This window comes from Peromyscus californicus, unplaced genomic scaffold (genome assembly GCF_007827085.1).
Source record: "Peromyscus californicus insignis strain IS unplaced genomic scaffold, ASM782708v3 Scaffold_6__1_contigs__length_162567912, whole genome shotgun sequence".
NCBI lineage: Eukaryota > Metazoa > Chordata > Mammalia > Rodentia > Cricetidae > Peromyscus > Peromyscus californicus.
The window spans coordinates 84076204-84095489 of NW_026294584.1; the positions used below are offsets into that span (position 1 = coordinate 84076204).

At 39.7% G+C, this 19286-nt stretch overlaps 1 gene segment (V, D, J or C); it reads left to right on the forward strand.

The window, feature by feature from the left end:
- Nucleotides 1-13287: 13287 nt before the first annotated feature.
- LOC128099606 (immunoglobulin kappa variable 1-39-like) lies at nt 13288-13785 on the forward strand. The segment is given in 2 exon segments: nt 13288-13336; nt 13463-13785. Coding segments are annotated over 2 exon segments (372 nt in total).
- The last annotated feature ends 5501 nt before the right edge of the window (nt 13786-19286 follow it).

Genomic DNA, 19286 nt, shown 5'->3' on the forward strand with positions numbered 1-19286 from the left:
TTTCAGATACTGTTGTTTTTGAATACTACATACAATTTATCTATCTTACGTTCCTAACATTGGACTTGTTTTTGACTCAATATTAAATTCAGCTAATGTGTATTGAATAAGGTGTATCAATGCTAGAGCTGTGTGGTGGTACTATGTATTCTAGCCATGATATACATAATGGTGCATTGCAATTACAGCACCTGTGATTAACAACACAGGACCCTCAAAATATTTGGCCTGTTAAAAGATTACCAGGAAAGAAAGAAAGTTGTGGGAATTAACTTTCATCAAAGATTCTAGTTATTTTCTCCCTTTCCCTTTTACCTTTCAATACTGAACATATTCTTGCCACAGGAGTACATGTTTTGTATGGTATTAAGAATATTGAATGAGTTGAGGACTTTAGTGTTGCAGCTGTTGTGAAATATCAGCCACACTCGAGTGGATATTTTCAGTGAGTCACCCATATAAACTCCTAAGCCATCTTCCTGTCAGTAATACCTATAAATTTCTTAACTCTCCCATTCAGATGTAGATAGCATTGATTCTTTGTTCAGTTTTTGTCCTGTCTGGTACGAACAAACATTCTGTGCATCTGCCCAGAGAAAGACTCCAAAGTACTGTCAGGCATTCCTAGTCCCAATATTGGTGAAGTAACACTGAGACATCAAAATATTATCCACATTATTCTCCTCTGAGACCTCTCACCTTGAGCACATAAATTCCCTTTCTGACTTATTCCAGGCCTTATCTGACCCCTCCTCCTCTATTCAATCCCCTTTAGGGCTGTAAATGAAGCAGTATTTCACAGCTGTTAGAGGGTCTTTGGAAGCTTTTGTATTGGATTGTAGGAGTCAGGCTGTGGGGAAGAAGACAGAGACTGGTCCCAGGAGAGAAACATCAGGACCAAGATGGAGAGAAATGAAGATGAGGACGAGGCTAAGAGGAGCTTAGTGAGAACTAGGATAGGACAAGAGGAAAAGGGACAGGGAGGCGCTAAGCATGAGAGCAGAAACGAAGATGTGGAGACAGAGAACTGACTCAGAAGAATAAAGTATATGGACTAAAGAGTTTTGTGTACATAGCTTCATTTAATATCATCAAAGATTAGACTATCATCTGGTCATAGATTCTTCCTGGACCCTGGGAGTGGGCTATGGAGGAGCTGGATCACTCCTAGTCTGCTATAGTTCCTCACCATGTCTGTCCCTCCTCATATAGAGTTCCCATATCTCATTCCTTATATGCTTCTCCTTTTATTAACCTAATCACCACCGCTCTAAAACAGCTACCAAGAACTATGTTCTCTTAGGATCTGGAAGATACTTGGTGCTAGAAAAGAATTAAGGTTTAGGAAACCATAGTATATTCAGCTATATGAATTATTTATATTTATAGAGAGAAACTCTAAATATCTACTACCTAAAGACCACGGTTTATGATAAGAGGAGACAAGAGTCAAGAGCACTAATCAGAGACATAACAGGAATATTAGACATTACACCCACACACACTATTATGATGCCTATCTGATGTAGGAAAAGAGCTAATATGGTTCAGATGGAAAAGAATATAATCAGGGCTAGAGACACAGCTTAGCAGTTCTGAATACTGGTTGTTATTGCAAAGGATCTGGCTTTGGTTCCTAGCATCCACCTGATGGATCTCAACCATCTGTAACTCCAGTTACAGGGCAATCAACTTCCTCTTCTGGTCTCCACAGGCAACAAACACATATATGGCACACACATGTACAGAGGCAAATAATCCCACACATAAAAATCAAAGATTTTTTTGTAATAAGAAAATCTAGGATCTTGCTTGGCCTGTGGTCTTGACAAGAGTTCCTCTTGGATAGTTAAAGAATCATAGAATAAGATTCATTGGTCCATGAAGGGGGTGGAATAGTGATTCGAGAATCTATCATTCCTTAGAAAAGATGCCTCCCAGTATTGGTCTATTCTAATTCTGATAAATAGAGAGAATCAGGACTCATCACAAACAAGAGCAGTTTGACCTCAGTGATATCTTTAGGTAACTATGAAAGGAGTTTATAATCTTTTTTGAACTTTCTGGGAATATTCCAAACCCGACGCCCCTGACATACACTGAAACATACCAAAGGGATGATGTACTGAACATGGGAGAGATTTTAAAACAGCATGAAATGAATGCATTTTAAGATCATTCTTTGGCCCTACAAAGAAAAGCGCCTTCTTGCAAGATGAATCTGCCCTGTGCTAATCTTACCTAAGACATCAGGGGACACCATGCTTGTGCTGAGGTACTGAAATAAGGACACCCTGCAGCTGTGCCAGCCCTGTCAAAATGCTGATGGTTTGCATGTGCTGAGATCATATCCCATTGCTCCAAAGATTTAATAAACTGATCATACACAGTACAAGTGTTATTTTTGGCGAGAGCACAACCCAGACATAAGGATGTTCTATTCAGTTCTCAGGGCTTCTGCTGCTCTAGCTTCATGGTAAGGAGTTCAATCATGGTATGTTTACTAAAAACAACAGTCTGTGATCAGGGATTCCTTCAGAAATGTTGTCTTTGAGCAGAGTTAACTGTGTAGGAATGTTTATTCAATTTTCCAATCTCAGGTGCCCAGTATGATACACAGATGACCAGTCTCCATGCTCACTATTTGCATCTCTGGGAAACAGAGTCATCATCACCTGCCAGGTAAGTCGAGACATTAACAAATAACTTCTATGTTACTCATAAGTTATAGATTTCAGTCACAATCAGGCATCCCATAGAGGTTCAATGGCAGTGGGTCTGAGATAGGTTATTCTCTCACCATCAGCAGCCTGGCATCTGATGACACTGCAAGTTATTACTGCCTAGGTTACAATAAAGTTCCTCTCACAAGTCATAACATAAACCACCCAGGGAAGCAGAATTGAGAGGCTGGGTGACCCATGTTCTTACCCTACGTCTCCATCTGCTAAAAGGTGGTGTGTTTGCCCAGGTTTGAAGGTCAATGGGAGTGTAGCTAGAGTTTTCCTGCCTGGCCCACAGTCAGGACAAATCTCTCTCACCCGCCAGTCCCACAGCTGCTCAAACCCGACCAAGTAAACACAGAGACTTATATTGGTTACAAACTGTATGGCCGTGGCAGGCTTCTTGCTAACTGTTCTTACAGCTTAAATTTATCCATTTCCATTAATCTATACCTTGCCACATGGCTCATGGCTTACCGGCATCTTTACATGATGTTTGTCATCATGGCGGCTGGCAGTGTCTCTCTCACTCAGCCTTCCACTTCCCAGTTTTTTCTCCTCCTTGTCCTGCCTGGTCACTGACCAATCAGTGATTTATTTATTGACCAATCAGCAACACACTTGACATACAGACCATCCCACAGCATGGGAGGTTTAAGCAGAAATAGGACAGAAAAACAAACAACCAAAAATTTCTAAATATCTATCCTCTTATTGAACCGCCAACCAGAGAACTTGTTGCGACTGACCTCTGTACAAGTATGTTACAGTTGTGTTGCTTGGTCTTCTTGAGGGTCTTCTAACAATGAGAGCAGGGGCTGACTTTGACTCTGTTACTTGATTTTGGAACACTTGCCTCTTCCTGGCCTTGTGCAACATCAATAGGAGAGGAGGTGCCTGGTCTTGCTGCATCTTGATATACAGTGGCTGGATGATATACATTAGAGACCTGCCTTTTTCTGAAGAGAAAGGAGGAGGAGTGAATGGGGATAAGGAAAGGAAGGTTAAGGGAAAGAACTGGGAGGATAGGAGGGAGGTAGGGAGGGAGGGAGGGAGGGAGGGAGGGAGGTAGGGGAAATTGTGATTGAGCTGGAAAAAAATAACTAATAAATTAATTAAAATAAAATTTAAAAATATCTATCCTCTTAGGAGCCCTGCAAAAAAACCTTGGCAATGCTTCTGTTGGTCAAATGTAGCATATTATTTTTGAATAGTTTCTTCAGAGATATCAGTATTAGAAAAAGAGGGAAAACCCAAAGGTAAAGGAAGGCGTCTGCCGGGCGGTGGTGGCGCACGCCTTTAATCCCAGCACTTGGGAGGTAGAGCCAGGCAGATCTCTGTGAGTTCTAGGCCAGCCTGGGCTACCAAGTGAGTTCCAGGAAAAGGCACAAAACTACACAGAGAAACCCTGTCTCGAAAAACCAAAAAAAAAAAAAAAAAAAAAAAGAAAGGCGCCTGATATTCTCTGATACGCTTAGCAGCAGAAATAATTATAAAGTTGTTTTATATTCTGCTAATTGACTTAAGTCTTAAATTTTTATTTGAGTGAAGTTTGACAAGTAAGTCTAAAGCTTACACTGCCTGTACATTTGTAGAATTAACATTATTATTTATTTACATTGATTTTTCTAAGAGTTACTTATTTATTCATAACTAGTCCTACTTCTTATTGTATGGAATAGTAAAATATTTGATCAAGCTTTTAAAATTTGTATTTTTATCTATTTTTCTATTTTTGAGACAGGGTTTCTCTGTGTAACAGTCATAGCTGCCCTAGAACTCATTTTGTAGACCAAGCTGGCCTCAAACACATAGAGATCTGTCTGCCTCTGTCTTCCAAGAGCTGGGATTCAAGGTATGCCACACCACTGCTTGTATTTTTTTAAATTTTTTTTATTTTATGTTGATTGGTATTTTGACTTCATGTATGTCTGTTTGAGGGAGTCAGAAGCTCTGGAACTGGAGAAACAGACAGGTGTGAATTGCCATGTGTGTGCTGGGAAATGAACTCAGGTCCTCTGAAAGAGCAGCCAGTGCTCTTCACTGCTGAGCCATTTCTCAAACCCCTAAATTTTATTTTGATGCACATATTTATTACAAACACATTTACACAGTTCTCAATTTCCTGTGAGACTACTTAAAATTGTTCAACTGAACTTGTCACTATAATTTCCACAAAGCCTGCATGCTCAGTAGAAAACTTATTTCAAATTGTAAAGGTCCATCCTTGTTGCTGAGCAGGGGCAGCGATGCATAGCTCAAAGCAGTGGTACACTACAATGCACTCTACATAGTGAACTGCATGGACTATTCAACAGAGTGTTACTATGTGGCTTTATAGTGCAGGATCCTTTCCACTGCATACCAATGTAATTCCCTGAGCATATTTCAGCCTAGTTCCTTAGGTAGGATACGTGTGTGAAGTCAACTTTTAACTCAGGATAATTCTGATGTACTCCATTTTACTTCATGTATATCTGCTCTAAGTCATAATATCTGTGAATATAGACAGAAAGTATCCATAGGAATTAACACACTTTCCATACTTTTGCATCTATATTTAGTGCCATCTTGTCAATATTTCCTTATTTCTTGATTGCAATAATTAGGGTGTGTGTTTATGTGCTTAGACATGTGTATCTGACAATATTTGCACAATTATTCTTTTTGCTCTGATCAGGCAGAGTGAGGAGCACTCAAGCCTTAGTCTTCCATGTTTTTTTTTCCCCTAACACACTATGATTTGCACTGATTATCAGCTTCATAGTTTTTCCTCTAGACTCTGCCTTAGCCTATTACCCATCTGTCCAGTAGAGGGCAATACTAACACATTTACCCAGACAAGGACACCAGCGTTGGTGCTGAAAACTACTATAAAAATACAAATGATGTCATTGTTTTTCTCTGCTGAGTAGTATTCCATTGTGTATATGTACCACATTTTATTTATCCATTCTTCAGTTGAAGGGCATCTAGGTTGTTTCCAGGTTCTGGCTATTACAAACAATGCTGATATGAACATAGCTGAGCAAGTTCCCTTGTAGTATGATTGAACATTCCTTGGGTATATGCCCAAGAGTGGTATATGGATCTTGGGGGAGACTGATTCCCAATTTTCTAAGAAAGCGCCATATTGATTTTCAAAGTGGTTGTACAAGCTTGCATTCCCACCAGCAGTGGAGGAGAGTTCCCCTAGCTCCACATCCTCTCCAGCATAAGGTGTCTTCAGTGTTTTTGATCTTAGCCATTCTGACAGGCATAAGATGGTATCTCAGAGTAGTTTTGATTTGCATTTTCCTGATAATTAGAGATGTTGAGCAATTCCTTAAATGTCTTTCATCCATTTGAGTTTCCTCTGTTGAGAATTCTCTGTTTAGTTCTATAGCCCATTTCTTAATTGGACTGTTGGGCATTTTGATGTCTAATTTCTTGAGTTCCTTATATATTCTGGATATCAGTCCTCTGTCAGATGTGGAGTTGGTGAAGACCTTTTCCCATTCTGTAGGCTGAGGTTTGCAGGCAAATGGATGGATCTAGAAAAAATCATCCTGAGTGAGGTAACCCAGACTCAGAAAGACAAACATGGTATGTATTCACTCATAGGAGTATACTAGATGTAAAACAAAGATGACTAGACTACTACTCATAACTCCAGGGAGGCTACCTAGAAAACAGGACCCCAAGAAAGACACAGGGATTGCCCAATGACAGAGAAATGCATGAGATCTACATGAACAACATGGATGTGAGTGGGAGTAATGAAGGGCAAGGGCCGAGGGAAAGAGAGCTTAGGGGAGTGGAAGATCCCAGCTAGTTCAAGAACAGAGAGGGAGAACAAGGAATAAAAGACCATGATAAATGAAGACTACATGAAAATAGGAAGAAGCAAAGTGCTAGAGAGGACCACAGAAATCCACAAAGATGCCCCCACAATAGACTACTGGCAATGGTCGAGTGACAGCCCAAACTGACCTACTCTGGTGATAGGGTGGCCAAACACCCTAATTGTCATCCTAGAAACCCCATCCAATGACTGAGGGAACTGGATGCAGAGATCCACAGCCAGGCCCCAGGTGGAGCTCCCCGTGTCCAATTGGCGAGAAAGAGGAGGGTTTGTATGAGCAAGAATTTTTGAGACCAAGGTTGGATAAAGCACAGGGACAAATAGCCAAACGAATGGAAACACATGAACTATGAACTAATAGCTGAGGAGCCCCAACTGGATCAGGCCCTCTGGATAAGTGAGACAGTTGATTAGCTTGATCTGTTTGGGAGGCATCCAGGCAGTGGGACTGGGTCTTGTACTCAGTGCATGAATTGGCTGTTTGAAACCTGGGGCTCATAAAGGGACACTTGGCTCAGCCTGGAAGGAGGGGACTGGACCTGCCTGGACTGAATCTACCAGGTTCAACTCAATCCTCAGAGAAGTCTTTGCCCTGGAGGAGATGGGAATGGGGACTGGGCTGGGGGGAAGACAGGAGGGGGGGCAGGAGGGGGAAGAACAAGGGAATCTGAGACTGATATGTAAAATTAAATTAAATTATAAAATTAAGAAAATACAAATGAGAGAGAAGTTCCTAGACTTGACTCACTTAGCATCCACAAATGTCCTCAGGCCTGACAACTTCTGTGAGACTGGTCTGAGCACATTTCATTGATACAGCCCCTGCACGCTGGTGACTCTGTAAAGCATCTCCCAGAAGATCACTCCTGTTTATAACCGCAGCCCTGGCTGAGGAGAATAAAAACCTCAAAATCAACATAAGGCAGAATACTGGATTCATGACAGATGCTATGAAATTATTATTTATGTTTCTTTTTGTTCCAGAAGTGAATGTTTAACAGAATGTGGCTTTGATGGAATTGTCCCTGAAAACACCTTGGTTCAAGATCACAAATGGACACCCTCACTGGTTTTCACAGACCTTTTTGGACTCAGGGCCATTTAATTAAACTGAGATGGATGAGCAAAGCCTTATATGAGCAGCTGCCTGATCTGGATGAGTCATATCTGTGGCTTCGGGTTTTCCAATGTACATTATAGTTATCCTTAGCTGAGCTTTATCATAGAAAAAAAATACCATACACTGCAAAAGTAGAACTTGACATCCAAACAGGTCAAACTAAGCCTAGCTGTCTGGGAGACTCTGGACCAAGATCATGCAACAATGTAGAGGGGGAAAATGAGAGATTTGGGACTTTATTAAATTAAATACAAGTAAGTGAAATGACTCGTGTTTATGAGCCAAGAACATCCTAGCCTACACACCAATGTTTGCATATTTACTCCTGAGAGGCCACGGGTAGCTCTGACTTGCTTTTAAGAGAATTAACTTAGAAAAGTTTGTAGTCGGAGACAGAGACCAGACAACAAGAAGGGTTTGGTGGTGCAAAGAGTCAACCTACTGCTACTCACTCAATCCTGCACGAGAAATAAGGGAGGCGACCACTCAAACTCAGCATCGTTTTCCTCCTGGAAGTTTTATTTTAAAAGATGTTCCTTTCAGTTCTTCCTTCCTTCTTTCTTTCCTTGATTTCCTCTTTCCTCTCCTCTTACCCCTTTTCTCCTTCATTGTCATCACCTTTTTATTCTTTTCATAGTATGTGTAGTATGAAAAATATACTGGAATCTTGCTTCCTACTGATTTCTATCTCTTTTCATCTCTCCCTCCATATTGACATCATTGGAGAAATTGTTCTCACCAGTCTCCGGCATCCCTGACTGTTTCTTAAGGAGCGATGGTCATTGTCACCTATGGGGCCACATCAAATGGCAAACCTGATTACTTCCACTGGTACCAGCAGAAACTGAGAGAAAATTCTAAACTCCTGATTTATGGTACATTCAACCCAACTACTATAGTCACAACTCACTCAGTAGCAGTAGTTCTGGGACTTCTTACTCTCTCGCCATCAGCAGCACAGAAGCTAAAGATGATGCAACTTACTACTGTCAACAGAAGAACAGTACTTCATTCATACAGTTCTCAGGACTCTGCTACTTTCTCACCTGAAGATACAATATGGTCAAGAGTATGATATGGGACAGAATTTCCCAATATTTCTGCAACAGAATCAAGGCCGAGTTTCACTTGAGGGACTTCAGCCAGCGCACCCTGCAAAAGAGAAAAGATCATATACAGATGGAGACAATGGGATAAGATAACCAGAGGCCTCATCTTTGTGGGATCCTGTGCAGAGAAATGTTTAAGAGCTGTGATTTAAATTTCCTGACCTGGGCACTGATCCTAAGGAGGAAGTCATTGGGCTTCAGAGAATACACACAGGACTTTAGGAATTCATATTTTTATAAAAGATTCCATTTAGGGAAGGAGAACAGAGTAGTCCTCCATCAGGGACTGTCTGTGTCTCCTGGGGTAAGAAACTAAACAGTGAAAACAGAATTCTCTATTAACACTTGTTCAGGTGGCAAATTTTGATGATAGTATCTTATTGTATTATTACAGAACGTGCAGCACTGTGGAAATGGGTGGCCTAACCAAAAAAAAAAAAAAAACACTAATATAGGAAAGGTGCAAAGCTTTCAAATTATGACAAAAAGACTTCATACTACTACATAAAAATATAGGTTTAGAACATTGTATAATCTAGTCATTAAAGTATAGAGTTTGAAAGTACAAATATATTACATATACTCACAATATTGACTTTGCCACAATATTGCAAATATGACTTATAATTATATATATGCTTAGGGTGTTCCAAAGTTTAGGTATATTACCTCTGTTCTTCACTAATAATTTTTTAATCTACATAGTTTTATGTTCTATAACTCAAATGCATATTGAACGTGTGTGTTGGAAGTCATAAAACTGTACTCCATTAACTTATGAAACTATGCTTAATATATTGTCCTCAGGATTTCCTAAGTGTTTTCAAAATTAGATTTTTTTCCTGATAAAATCCTGGTCTCATGTAGCTCTAATTGGAATTCCTGCTTCTTACTCCAAAGCACTGGGACCAGTGGAGTACATCATTGAATACTGGACTCTATGCCAGGATTCATTTTCCACATTGGGCAACAATCTAAGATTAAGTAGTTTCCCCGTGCAATATTTTCTTACTGATGGGTAATCAGAATTGGGTTGCACATGTATGTGTTCTGCACCTACTTATATGTGATAGCCTATGTAGAATTCTTCCCAATGCTGATGATCATTCACAGGAATAAATAGCCCCAAGTCTGGAACATTAGTTTTCCTGAGCCAATTCTAACTTCCCATGAATTATGGTCTCCTTTTCTGGGCTGCACTTGAACAAAGAACCAACCCTGTCCTCATTTTTAAGAATCATTTCAGCAGGGGGAGCAATAATACATGTCTATCCAATCAAGATCACCAACTTTTTTTGTTTGCTTGTTTTGTTTGTTTTTGGAGACAGGGTTTCTCTGTGTAGATTTGCACCTTTCCTGGAACTCACTCTGTAGTCCAGGCTGGCCGCGAACTCACAGAGATCCACCTGCCTCTGCCTCCCGAGTGCTGAGATTAAAGGCGTGCACCACCACCGCCCTGCTAGATCACCAACCTTTGAACCACCAATCTTTGTAGCACTGGGGACAAGAGAAGTTTCTAGTTTCTGATGAACTTCATTTCTAGCATTTCCTCAGAGTCCCTTATCAGTTCTGGGAATGTGGTTGGGCAGGTACTTATTCACAGTTAGTCAGTGGAAAACAGAGAATACTGTCCTAGGGCTCTGGCCCTAAACACTGACGTTCTTGGATACAAGGATAAGTGTCACATCTGTTTCTTTTTCCATTGGCACTCACTGTAGTCCACTATAGACGTTTGACTTTTTTTTGGCTATTGAGAAGACAGACTCTTATGTCTATTTTTTCTATCTTGAATATTGATTATGGCATGAATCTATACAAATGAACACTTTCTCTCTGTGTGTTTTTTTCCTCTTTGAGAGACTTTCCACAGCTTCTTAGTACTGAGACACTAGGCCACCCCACCCCTATGTTTCATGCTATGAAATAACTGGTTGTGAACTAATGTGAGTGTGAACATCATATCTTCAAAGGCTATTCAGTATTATATGAAGGATCAGGAAAGAGCACACACCTGGTTGTCCATTGTGAAATGGTTAGCCCTGAAAACATACATATAAGTAACATTTTATGTTCTCAACAGATTATATTGGGAACATATATGAATACAAATACATATGTACATGAAATAACAATGAAAAAAAATGAGATGCTGCTGTTGCTGTTGCAGCAGAACAACAAGGCATCCAGGTGACCTCTGAGGAAACACGAAAATCCTACATTGTACTATATTAACTATGCTACCTGAAATAACCTAAAATTTGTTATTGAAGTAAGGAATTACTTCAAATTGATTGGCTTTGCCACAATATTGCCAATATAACCTCTAATTATACATATGCTTACAGTGTTCCTAAGATTAGGTATATTAGCAGTATTCCTGACTGATACTTTTTCCAACTTGCATAGTTTTATCTCCTCTAACTTGAATAATGTTTGAACATATGTGGTAGAAGTAATAAATTCTCTACTCCATTAATTTATGAAAATACGTTTAATATATTGTCTTCAGGATTTCCTAAGTGTTTTCAAACTTAGATCTTATTTCCTGATAAAATTCTGGTCTCATGTAGATCTTACTGGAATTCCTGCTTCCTACTCCCAAGAGCTGGGCCCAAAGGAGTGCACCATTGAATGAATACTAGGTTCTATGCCAGGATTCATTTTTCAAAGTGGACAACAAGTCTATGATTAAGCAGTTTCCCAGCCTAATATTTTCCTACCTTTGGGTAGCCAGAATTGGATTGCACATGTATATATTGGGCACAATATATGTGTGATAGCCTATGTAGAATTCTTCATGGTGCTGATGATCATACACAGGAATAAATAGTCTCAAGTCTGGTTCATTAGTTTCCTAAGCAAATTACAACTTGTCATGAATTATTGTCTGCTATTTCCTGGGCTGCACTTGAACCAAGAACCAACCCTGTCCTCATTTTTACAATCACTCCAGCAGGGGCAGTCAAAAATATATGTCTATCCAATCAAGATTACCATACTTTGAATCATCCATATTTGTAACACTAGGGACAGGAGAAGTTCCTAGTTTATGATAAACTTGGATTTCAGCATTTTCTTATAGTCCATTCCCACTTCTGTGAATGTGGTTCCAGCAAAGTTCTTACCCACAGTTAGTCAGTGGAGAACACACAATCCTGACCATTCCTTGTGTTACAGATGGAGAAAATCCCGACTGCAGGGTTCTGACCCTAAACTCTGATCATCTTGGATAGGAGGATCAGTGTTACATCTGTTTCCTTTTCCATTGTCACTCACTGTAGTCCAGTGCAGAGCAGATGCAGTTACTGAACTGAATAACGTCATACCATGAATGGAAAGTGCTGCTTAGCATCTTGCAGTATTTCTAAAATTGAGAAAATAAAGGCCACAGGAAAAATTATGTCAGTAAGCCTGAGGGAAATCATTTACTAATGCAGTTGAAGTCAAAATCTCCAGCTTGGATCATTATAGAATGTGAAAAGTCTGGCAAGGTTTGACACATCATTGGCATTTGAGAAATCTCTTTTGTCCATTTCTTTGATCTTGAATGTTGATAATGGTACGGACCTATGCAAATGAACCCTTTCTCTCTTTCTCTGTCTCTCTCTCTCTCTCTCTGTGTGTGTGTGTGTGTGTGTGTGTGTGTGCGTGTTTCCTCTTTGAGAGACTATTCACAGTCTCTTAGAATTGAGACAGTAGGCCACACCACCCCTATGTTTGGTGCTATGAAGTAACTGCTTGTGAACTAATGTGAGTGTGAACTTCATATCTTCAAAGCCTCTTGTCCCTGTTGTGTGAAGGATCAGGGAAGTGCACACAAATGGTTGTCCATTGTGAAATCGTCAGCCCTGAAAACATATATACAAGTAACAATTCATGTTCTCAACAATTATATTCAGAATATATACATGTATACAAATACATATGTGCATGACATAACAATTAATGAAAAAAATGGACCATGAATTTAAATGAGAGTGGGGAGTGTTTATGGGAGGTATTAGAGAGTGGAAAGGAAAGAGAGAAATGTTGTGATTCAAATCAAGTTTAACCAAAACCAGTGAAGAAAGAAACAATAAACTCCATTGCCTCAATATTCTCTACAGCTACATGTGAATGGACCCTTTCTTTAATGATGAATGTAATTTCTAAAATTGTACCATATCAGACATTCCCTGCCACGGAGGGAAAAATAACAAGGGACTTCTACATTGAACATGACAATTCAAAATAAAGTGCAGCACATAGACTAGTGCTGTTCTCTGTTGTCCAAAGAGGAGCACATTCCATACAAATACATCTGTGCTGCCTCTCTGTTTTGAGACATGAGAGACCACAAGCCTTTAATGAGTCATTTGGCCAGTCCAATGGCTGTGCTCAGCCTTTGCTGATTTGCATGTGCCCAGAGCACAGCCCACTGCCCTGAGGGCTTCTTCATAGGCAGGTCACACCCTGTGCAGGAGTCAGCCTCACACAGGTCCCAGCACAGACATGAGGGCCCCCACTGAGCTCTTTGGGTTGCTGCTGCTCTGGCTCACAGGTAAGGAAAACAGCATTGTTGGAAATTTATTCGGCTAACTGAGGTCCGTGCTTTCTGGTCTCTGGGGAAGTCCTCTTTCAACATGATTAATTGTGTAGAAATTTGTTTTCAATTTTCCAATTTCAGGTGGCAGATGTGACATCCAGATGACCCAGTCTCCAGCCTCCTTGTCTACATCTCTGGGAGAAAGTGTCACTATCACATGCCTGGCAAGTCAGAACATTGGTAGTTGGCTATCATGGTATCAGAAGAAACCAGGGAATCCTCCTAAGCTCCTGATCTATTATGCAAATAGATTGGCAGATGGGGTCCCATCGAGATTTAGTGGCAGTGGATCTGGCACACAGTTTTCTCTCAAGATCAATGGTCTGCAGTCCGAAGATACGGCAACTTATTACTGTCAGCAGGGTAAGAGTAACCCTCCCACAGTGATTCAAGCCATAACATAAACCACCAGGGAAGCAGAAGTGAGAGCCTGTGCTGCCCTGATTGTTCATTCTGCTGTCTCCAGCTGCTGACAGTGTTTCTCTTTGCCTGGAGTTAAGGGCAATGTGATGTTTTTATATATGGATCATAGGAACTGTTCTATGTCATAAATGTATGTCCTCTTTCCGAGCTCTAGCACTAAAATCAAGGGAGTACTTTGCATGACTTACAGCAAGAACTGAGATTCATACAATAGGGCTATCAACAGCCCCCTCCCCAACACACACATATACCAAGGTAGAGTTACCTTTGAAAGGAAACTTTTATCTAATTATATATAGCATTAAAATCCTGAGGAAGCAGCTTGGTGAGATAGCTTAGTGATTAAGAACACTAGCGGTTTTGCTACAGGACTTAGGTTTGATTCCCAGCACACATACCACTGCTAGCAACTCTATAACTCCAGTCCCAGGGTATGTTAGACCTTCCCTTCTTCTAGTCTCTGAGACATTGCACTTATATGGTTTTTCACCAAATATGCAGCCAAAACATCAGTACATATAAAATAAAAATAAATAAGTATTAAATATTTGAAAAATCCTGAGGGACTAGTACCCAGACAAACTGATACTGGGAAGAGATTATTCTCACAATGTGAGTCCTCCTGACCACATGGTCTTCAGATAGCTTGCCAGCTCTCATATCAAATGCATGGAGAGGAGGAACTTTCCTCCAAGAGAAACAGCAAGAATCAGAGCCCCACTTCCTTCCACATTCAGGATTCACATAAAAGAACTCAACTGAAAACTATAGTACATAGACAGAGGACCTGGTGCAGAAAGAGGGAGGTCCTGTTTGTAATGTTTTGTCACTGTCAGCTCATATGAACTTGGCTCCCTTGCTATAGAATACCTTGCTCTCACGGTGTCCCCAATCTCTTCTGTCCCGCCCACACCTTTTGCTTCCTTTTTCATGATGTACCCTTCATTCTCTCTCTCTCTCTCTCTCTCTCTCTCTCTCTCTCTCTCTCTCTCTCTCTCTCTCTCTGAAAAATGTCTTGTTATTGGTCTCTCTATTTGTTCTCTTCTGCCACAGGGGGAGGCCTCTGTGGGGATATATTTGGTTTTACCCTTATTTTTCTGGGCTGTTTAGACTGTAGTTCTTGGTTACCAAAGGAGTGTCAGGTATGGGTTCCCTCTCATAGATTGGGCCTTAAGTCAAATCAGACAAAATCGGTTGATTTTCTCACAAGGTTAGTGCCACAATTGCCATAGCATATTTTGCAGGCAGGACAGAATATAGATCAAATATTTTTTTGGTTGGGTTGGTATTCACTTGGTAGCACTAGAACATGGGGTGAATTTTCCATGTAGGCACCAGTTTGACCTCTCTATGGTCAGTGATTTATGTGGGTTTTGTCTTCTTCAGTGGGGTCTTACTGTCAGTTTGTGGAGAGCAACCTGTTGTCTTGTCAGCAGCCTGGCTTGTCTGGGGATTTTCATGAAAGCCATTGTCAACAACTCATTTGGATGACACCCAATCCCAGAAATGTGCTTCATTTTGTAAGAAGTGATAGCCAGTAAGAATTCTGTCTCATTTGTTCATTGTTTGCATTATTTGTGATCATGTTGTCTTTCAATACAGGCATAAATCTTCCACTCCTGAACAAAGCAGCTGCTTTTTAAAAGCGGTAATTGCTTCTTTACCTTTTAATTCTTTTGTAAATGAAGCTTTTCTTTAAAATGTGACTTTAAAGTGTTGTCTATTGCATAAACAGTTGACAGCCACTTACTGTAAAGTGAACACTGTTCTACTGCATGGGAAGTGGACCATGCAGATTTCTATATGTTCTCAGTATGCATCACTAGATAATAAAGTCTTTTCTGAAAAAAAAAAAACACTGTCTCCCTCATTATTTGGGGAATTCATTAGGGTCATCATTGTACATTATAGGAAGTTTACACTGAACGAGGATCCCATATATCCCCTCAAATGCTCCTCAAATACTCTTCAATTCTAGATGACTTTCCTCTCATTCCATCACTCATTTGTGTCTTTCAAGCACTTTCCACCTGATTCTCCCATTCTTGACCCCCCCCCCAAAGGTCCAGTCTAACCACAAAATTGTTTTCATTTCCCCATACCAAATACTCCCCCAGTCAATTCCTCTATTATTGACCTCTCTGATTATACAGATTGTAACTTGATTATAATTTATTTAATGGCTTACTTTTCTATTGTTGTGATAAGATGCCATTATCAAGGCAAATTGTAAAAGAAGGTATTTAATTTTGGGACTTGTAGTTCCAAAGGGTTATTTGGGGACCAATATAGCAGAGGGAAACATGGCAACAGGTAGGCATTCATGGTGCTGGAACAGTAGCTAAGAGGTTAAATATTTATCTGCAAATAACAAGCAGTGAAAGTCAGAAAGCTATCTGATATGGATTGAGCTTTTGAAACTTCAAAGCCCATCCTCATTGAAATTTCCTGAAAAAACTAATCTTTCCCAAATAGTTTCAAGAACTTAGGTCCAAGCATTCAAATATGTGAACTTATGGGGGACATTCTCATTCAAACCGCCATAGCAAGTGAAATATCTAAGATAGTTTACTATGGGGAAAAACTGAGTCAGAGTTGGGCAGGTAAGGGTAGGCATTGCTTAGCAACCTTGGACTCACTGGGCTTGATCTCTGGACATATTTGTCTCCAATCAAAGTATTTTCAATTGTGAACCACAACTTTACAAAAGTCCATAAACACCCCTCTCCAAAGGAAGCAATGAAGTCACTCTAACCCATGGCTTAATAGAATTCTATAGCATGGCAAAAAAAAATACTCAGGAAGATAAAATGGAGTCGGAGTAGTCCAACTCTTCTGTCTACAACTGATTTTGTGTTGCAAAAATACATTCTTAAAATAAAATTTTATGAAAACTGTCCTATTTACTATCTCATGCATATATATTATCTACCATTCATATGATTATAATAAGATATACCATAGGAAAAGGTTGTGTGCATTGAAAAACAGAAAATAATATACATTAGACCTACAAGCAACCACCTTCTCCTGTGGATGACAAAGAGAAGCTAGAATTATCTGTTGAGTATATTTCATGCAAGGAATGATACTCTATTGCAATGTATGTGTCCTTTAATTCATTCTGATTATGAATAAAATCCTTTCCTGATTTACTATATGTTTGCTTCAATTCATTGAATAAGACTTTTGAAACACACAAAGCAGAAGTACAGACAAATAGCTGGCAAAATGATTGAGGATAATGTAAGTAAATGAACAAAGTTCAGGGCAAAAGTTATTTAGTGCTGCTTGAAATATGAAACAAGTAAACAAACAAAAATTCTCTTCTACCTGAAGAGGATGCAAAATGGTGGCATTTTATAATTATACAAATAGATTTAGCCAGTTTGGTACAGGAAAGAGAAAGAATGGAACTATAAATTTTGCCTTTTTAATCAATATGTGTATTTTCCCCATGTTTATGAACTGTTGAGATTTTCTTTGGAATAAATATGTCTATGAATATAGTCCTGTATTTACATCATTTCCACTCCTTTCTCTTCCCAGTTCAATTACCTTCATATCTTTCTACCATATCCTCTTAAATTACTAGGATTTACACTGATAATCAGCCTCAAAGTTTTCCCTCTAGGCTCTGCCTTGGCCAATTACCCTTATCTCCAGAAGAGGGCAATACTAACGCATGTTTAACCTAGATAAGGACACCAGCCTTGGTGCTGAAAAACACTGTGAAAATACAACTCTTGACCCACTTAGCATCCACAAATGACTTCAGGCCTCTGACCATTTCTGTGAGACTAGTTTGAGCACATTTCATTGACAGAGTCACTGAAAGCTGGTGACATTGTAAAGAAGATCACTCAGCCTTGGCTGAGGAGAATAAATGCCCAAGTTCCTCTCAAAGTCAGCATGACACAGAATACTGAATTCATGGTAGATGCTGCAAAATCATTATTTATGTTTCCTTCTGTTTCAGAAGTGAGAGTTCAGCTGCATGTGGCTTCTGTGGGACTTCCCTAAAAATACCTGTTTTCCAGACCATAAATAAGGACCCTTACTGGTTTTCCCAAGACTTTTTTGGTTCAGAGACATTCAATTAAACTGGGATGGATGAGAAAGGCATTAGCTGAACATCTGCCTGATCTGGCCTTGGGTTTCCAATGTACATTAGAGTCATCCTTAGCTTTCCTTTATCAAGGAAAAATAAATAACATACACTGCAAAGTAGAACCTGTCATCCATATAAGTCAAACTAAGCCTGGATATGAGGAAACATGTGAGGAATACTCTGGACCAGGAGCAGGCAATGCCATAGAGAAAAAAAAAAATAAGAGATTTGGGACTAAACTGAATTAAATATTACAAGTGGAATGACTCATGTGTTAATGAGACAAGAACATCCCAGCCTATATGCTGTTGTTTGCATTTTTACTTCTTGGAGGCCACAGAAGGCTACTACTGGCTTTTTAAAGAATGATCTTAGAAAGGAGAAGTTTGTAGTCAGAGACAGCCACCACACAATAAGATGGGTTTATTTGTATAAACTGTCAACATGCTGTTACTCACTAAACCCTGCCTGAGAAAGAGGGGAGGCTCCAACTCAAACCCAGGATCGTTTTCCTCATGGAAGTTGTATTTTAAAAGCAGCATCTTTTGATTCTTCCTTCTTTATTTATTTCCTTTCTTTCTTCCTTTCTTTCTCTTTCTCCTCCTCTACTTCTTTATCATCATCTTTTTATTCTTTGCATAGTATATGTGGTATGAAAATACAATAAAATCTTGCTTTTTACTTATTTCTATCTATTTTCATCTGTCCCTTCATAGTGCTGATTAGAGAAATTGTTTTTAACCAGCTCCAGAATCCCTGGCTGCTTCTCAAGAAAAGAGGATCATTATCATCTATGGGGCCACATCAAGTGGGATACCTGATTACTTCCAACGGTACCAGCAGAAGCTTAGAGCAAATCCTAAGCTCCTGATTTATGGTACCTCCATGCTGACTTCTTTAGTCACAGCTCACTCATTTTCAGTGACTCTTGGACTTGCTACTCTTTCACAATAAGCAATATAGAGGCTGAAGATGCTGCAACTCAATACTGTCTACAGAAGAACAGTATTCACATGATTCTACAAACTAGAACAAAAAACGTTTCAGATTCTGAGGAGTCTGCGGAAGATCATATTGAAGATGCAGTATGGTCAAGAGTATGATATGGGACAGAACATTCCAATATTTCTGCAACAGAATCAAGGCTGAGTTTCATTCAAGTGCTTTCAGCCAGCCAACCCTGCAAAGAATAAAATGGAAAATATAGATGGAAATAATTAGATAAGACAATCAGTGGCCCCAACTTGTGGGATCCTGAGCAGAGAAATGTTTGAGAGCTGTTAGTGAAACTTCCTGACCTGGGCACTGATCCTGAGGAGGAAGTCATTGGGATTCAAAGAATACACACAGGAGTTTAGGAATTCATATTTT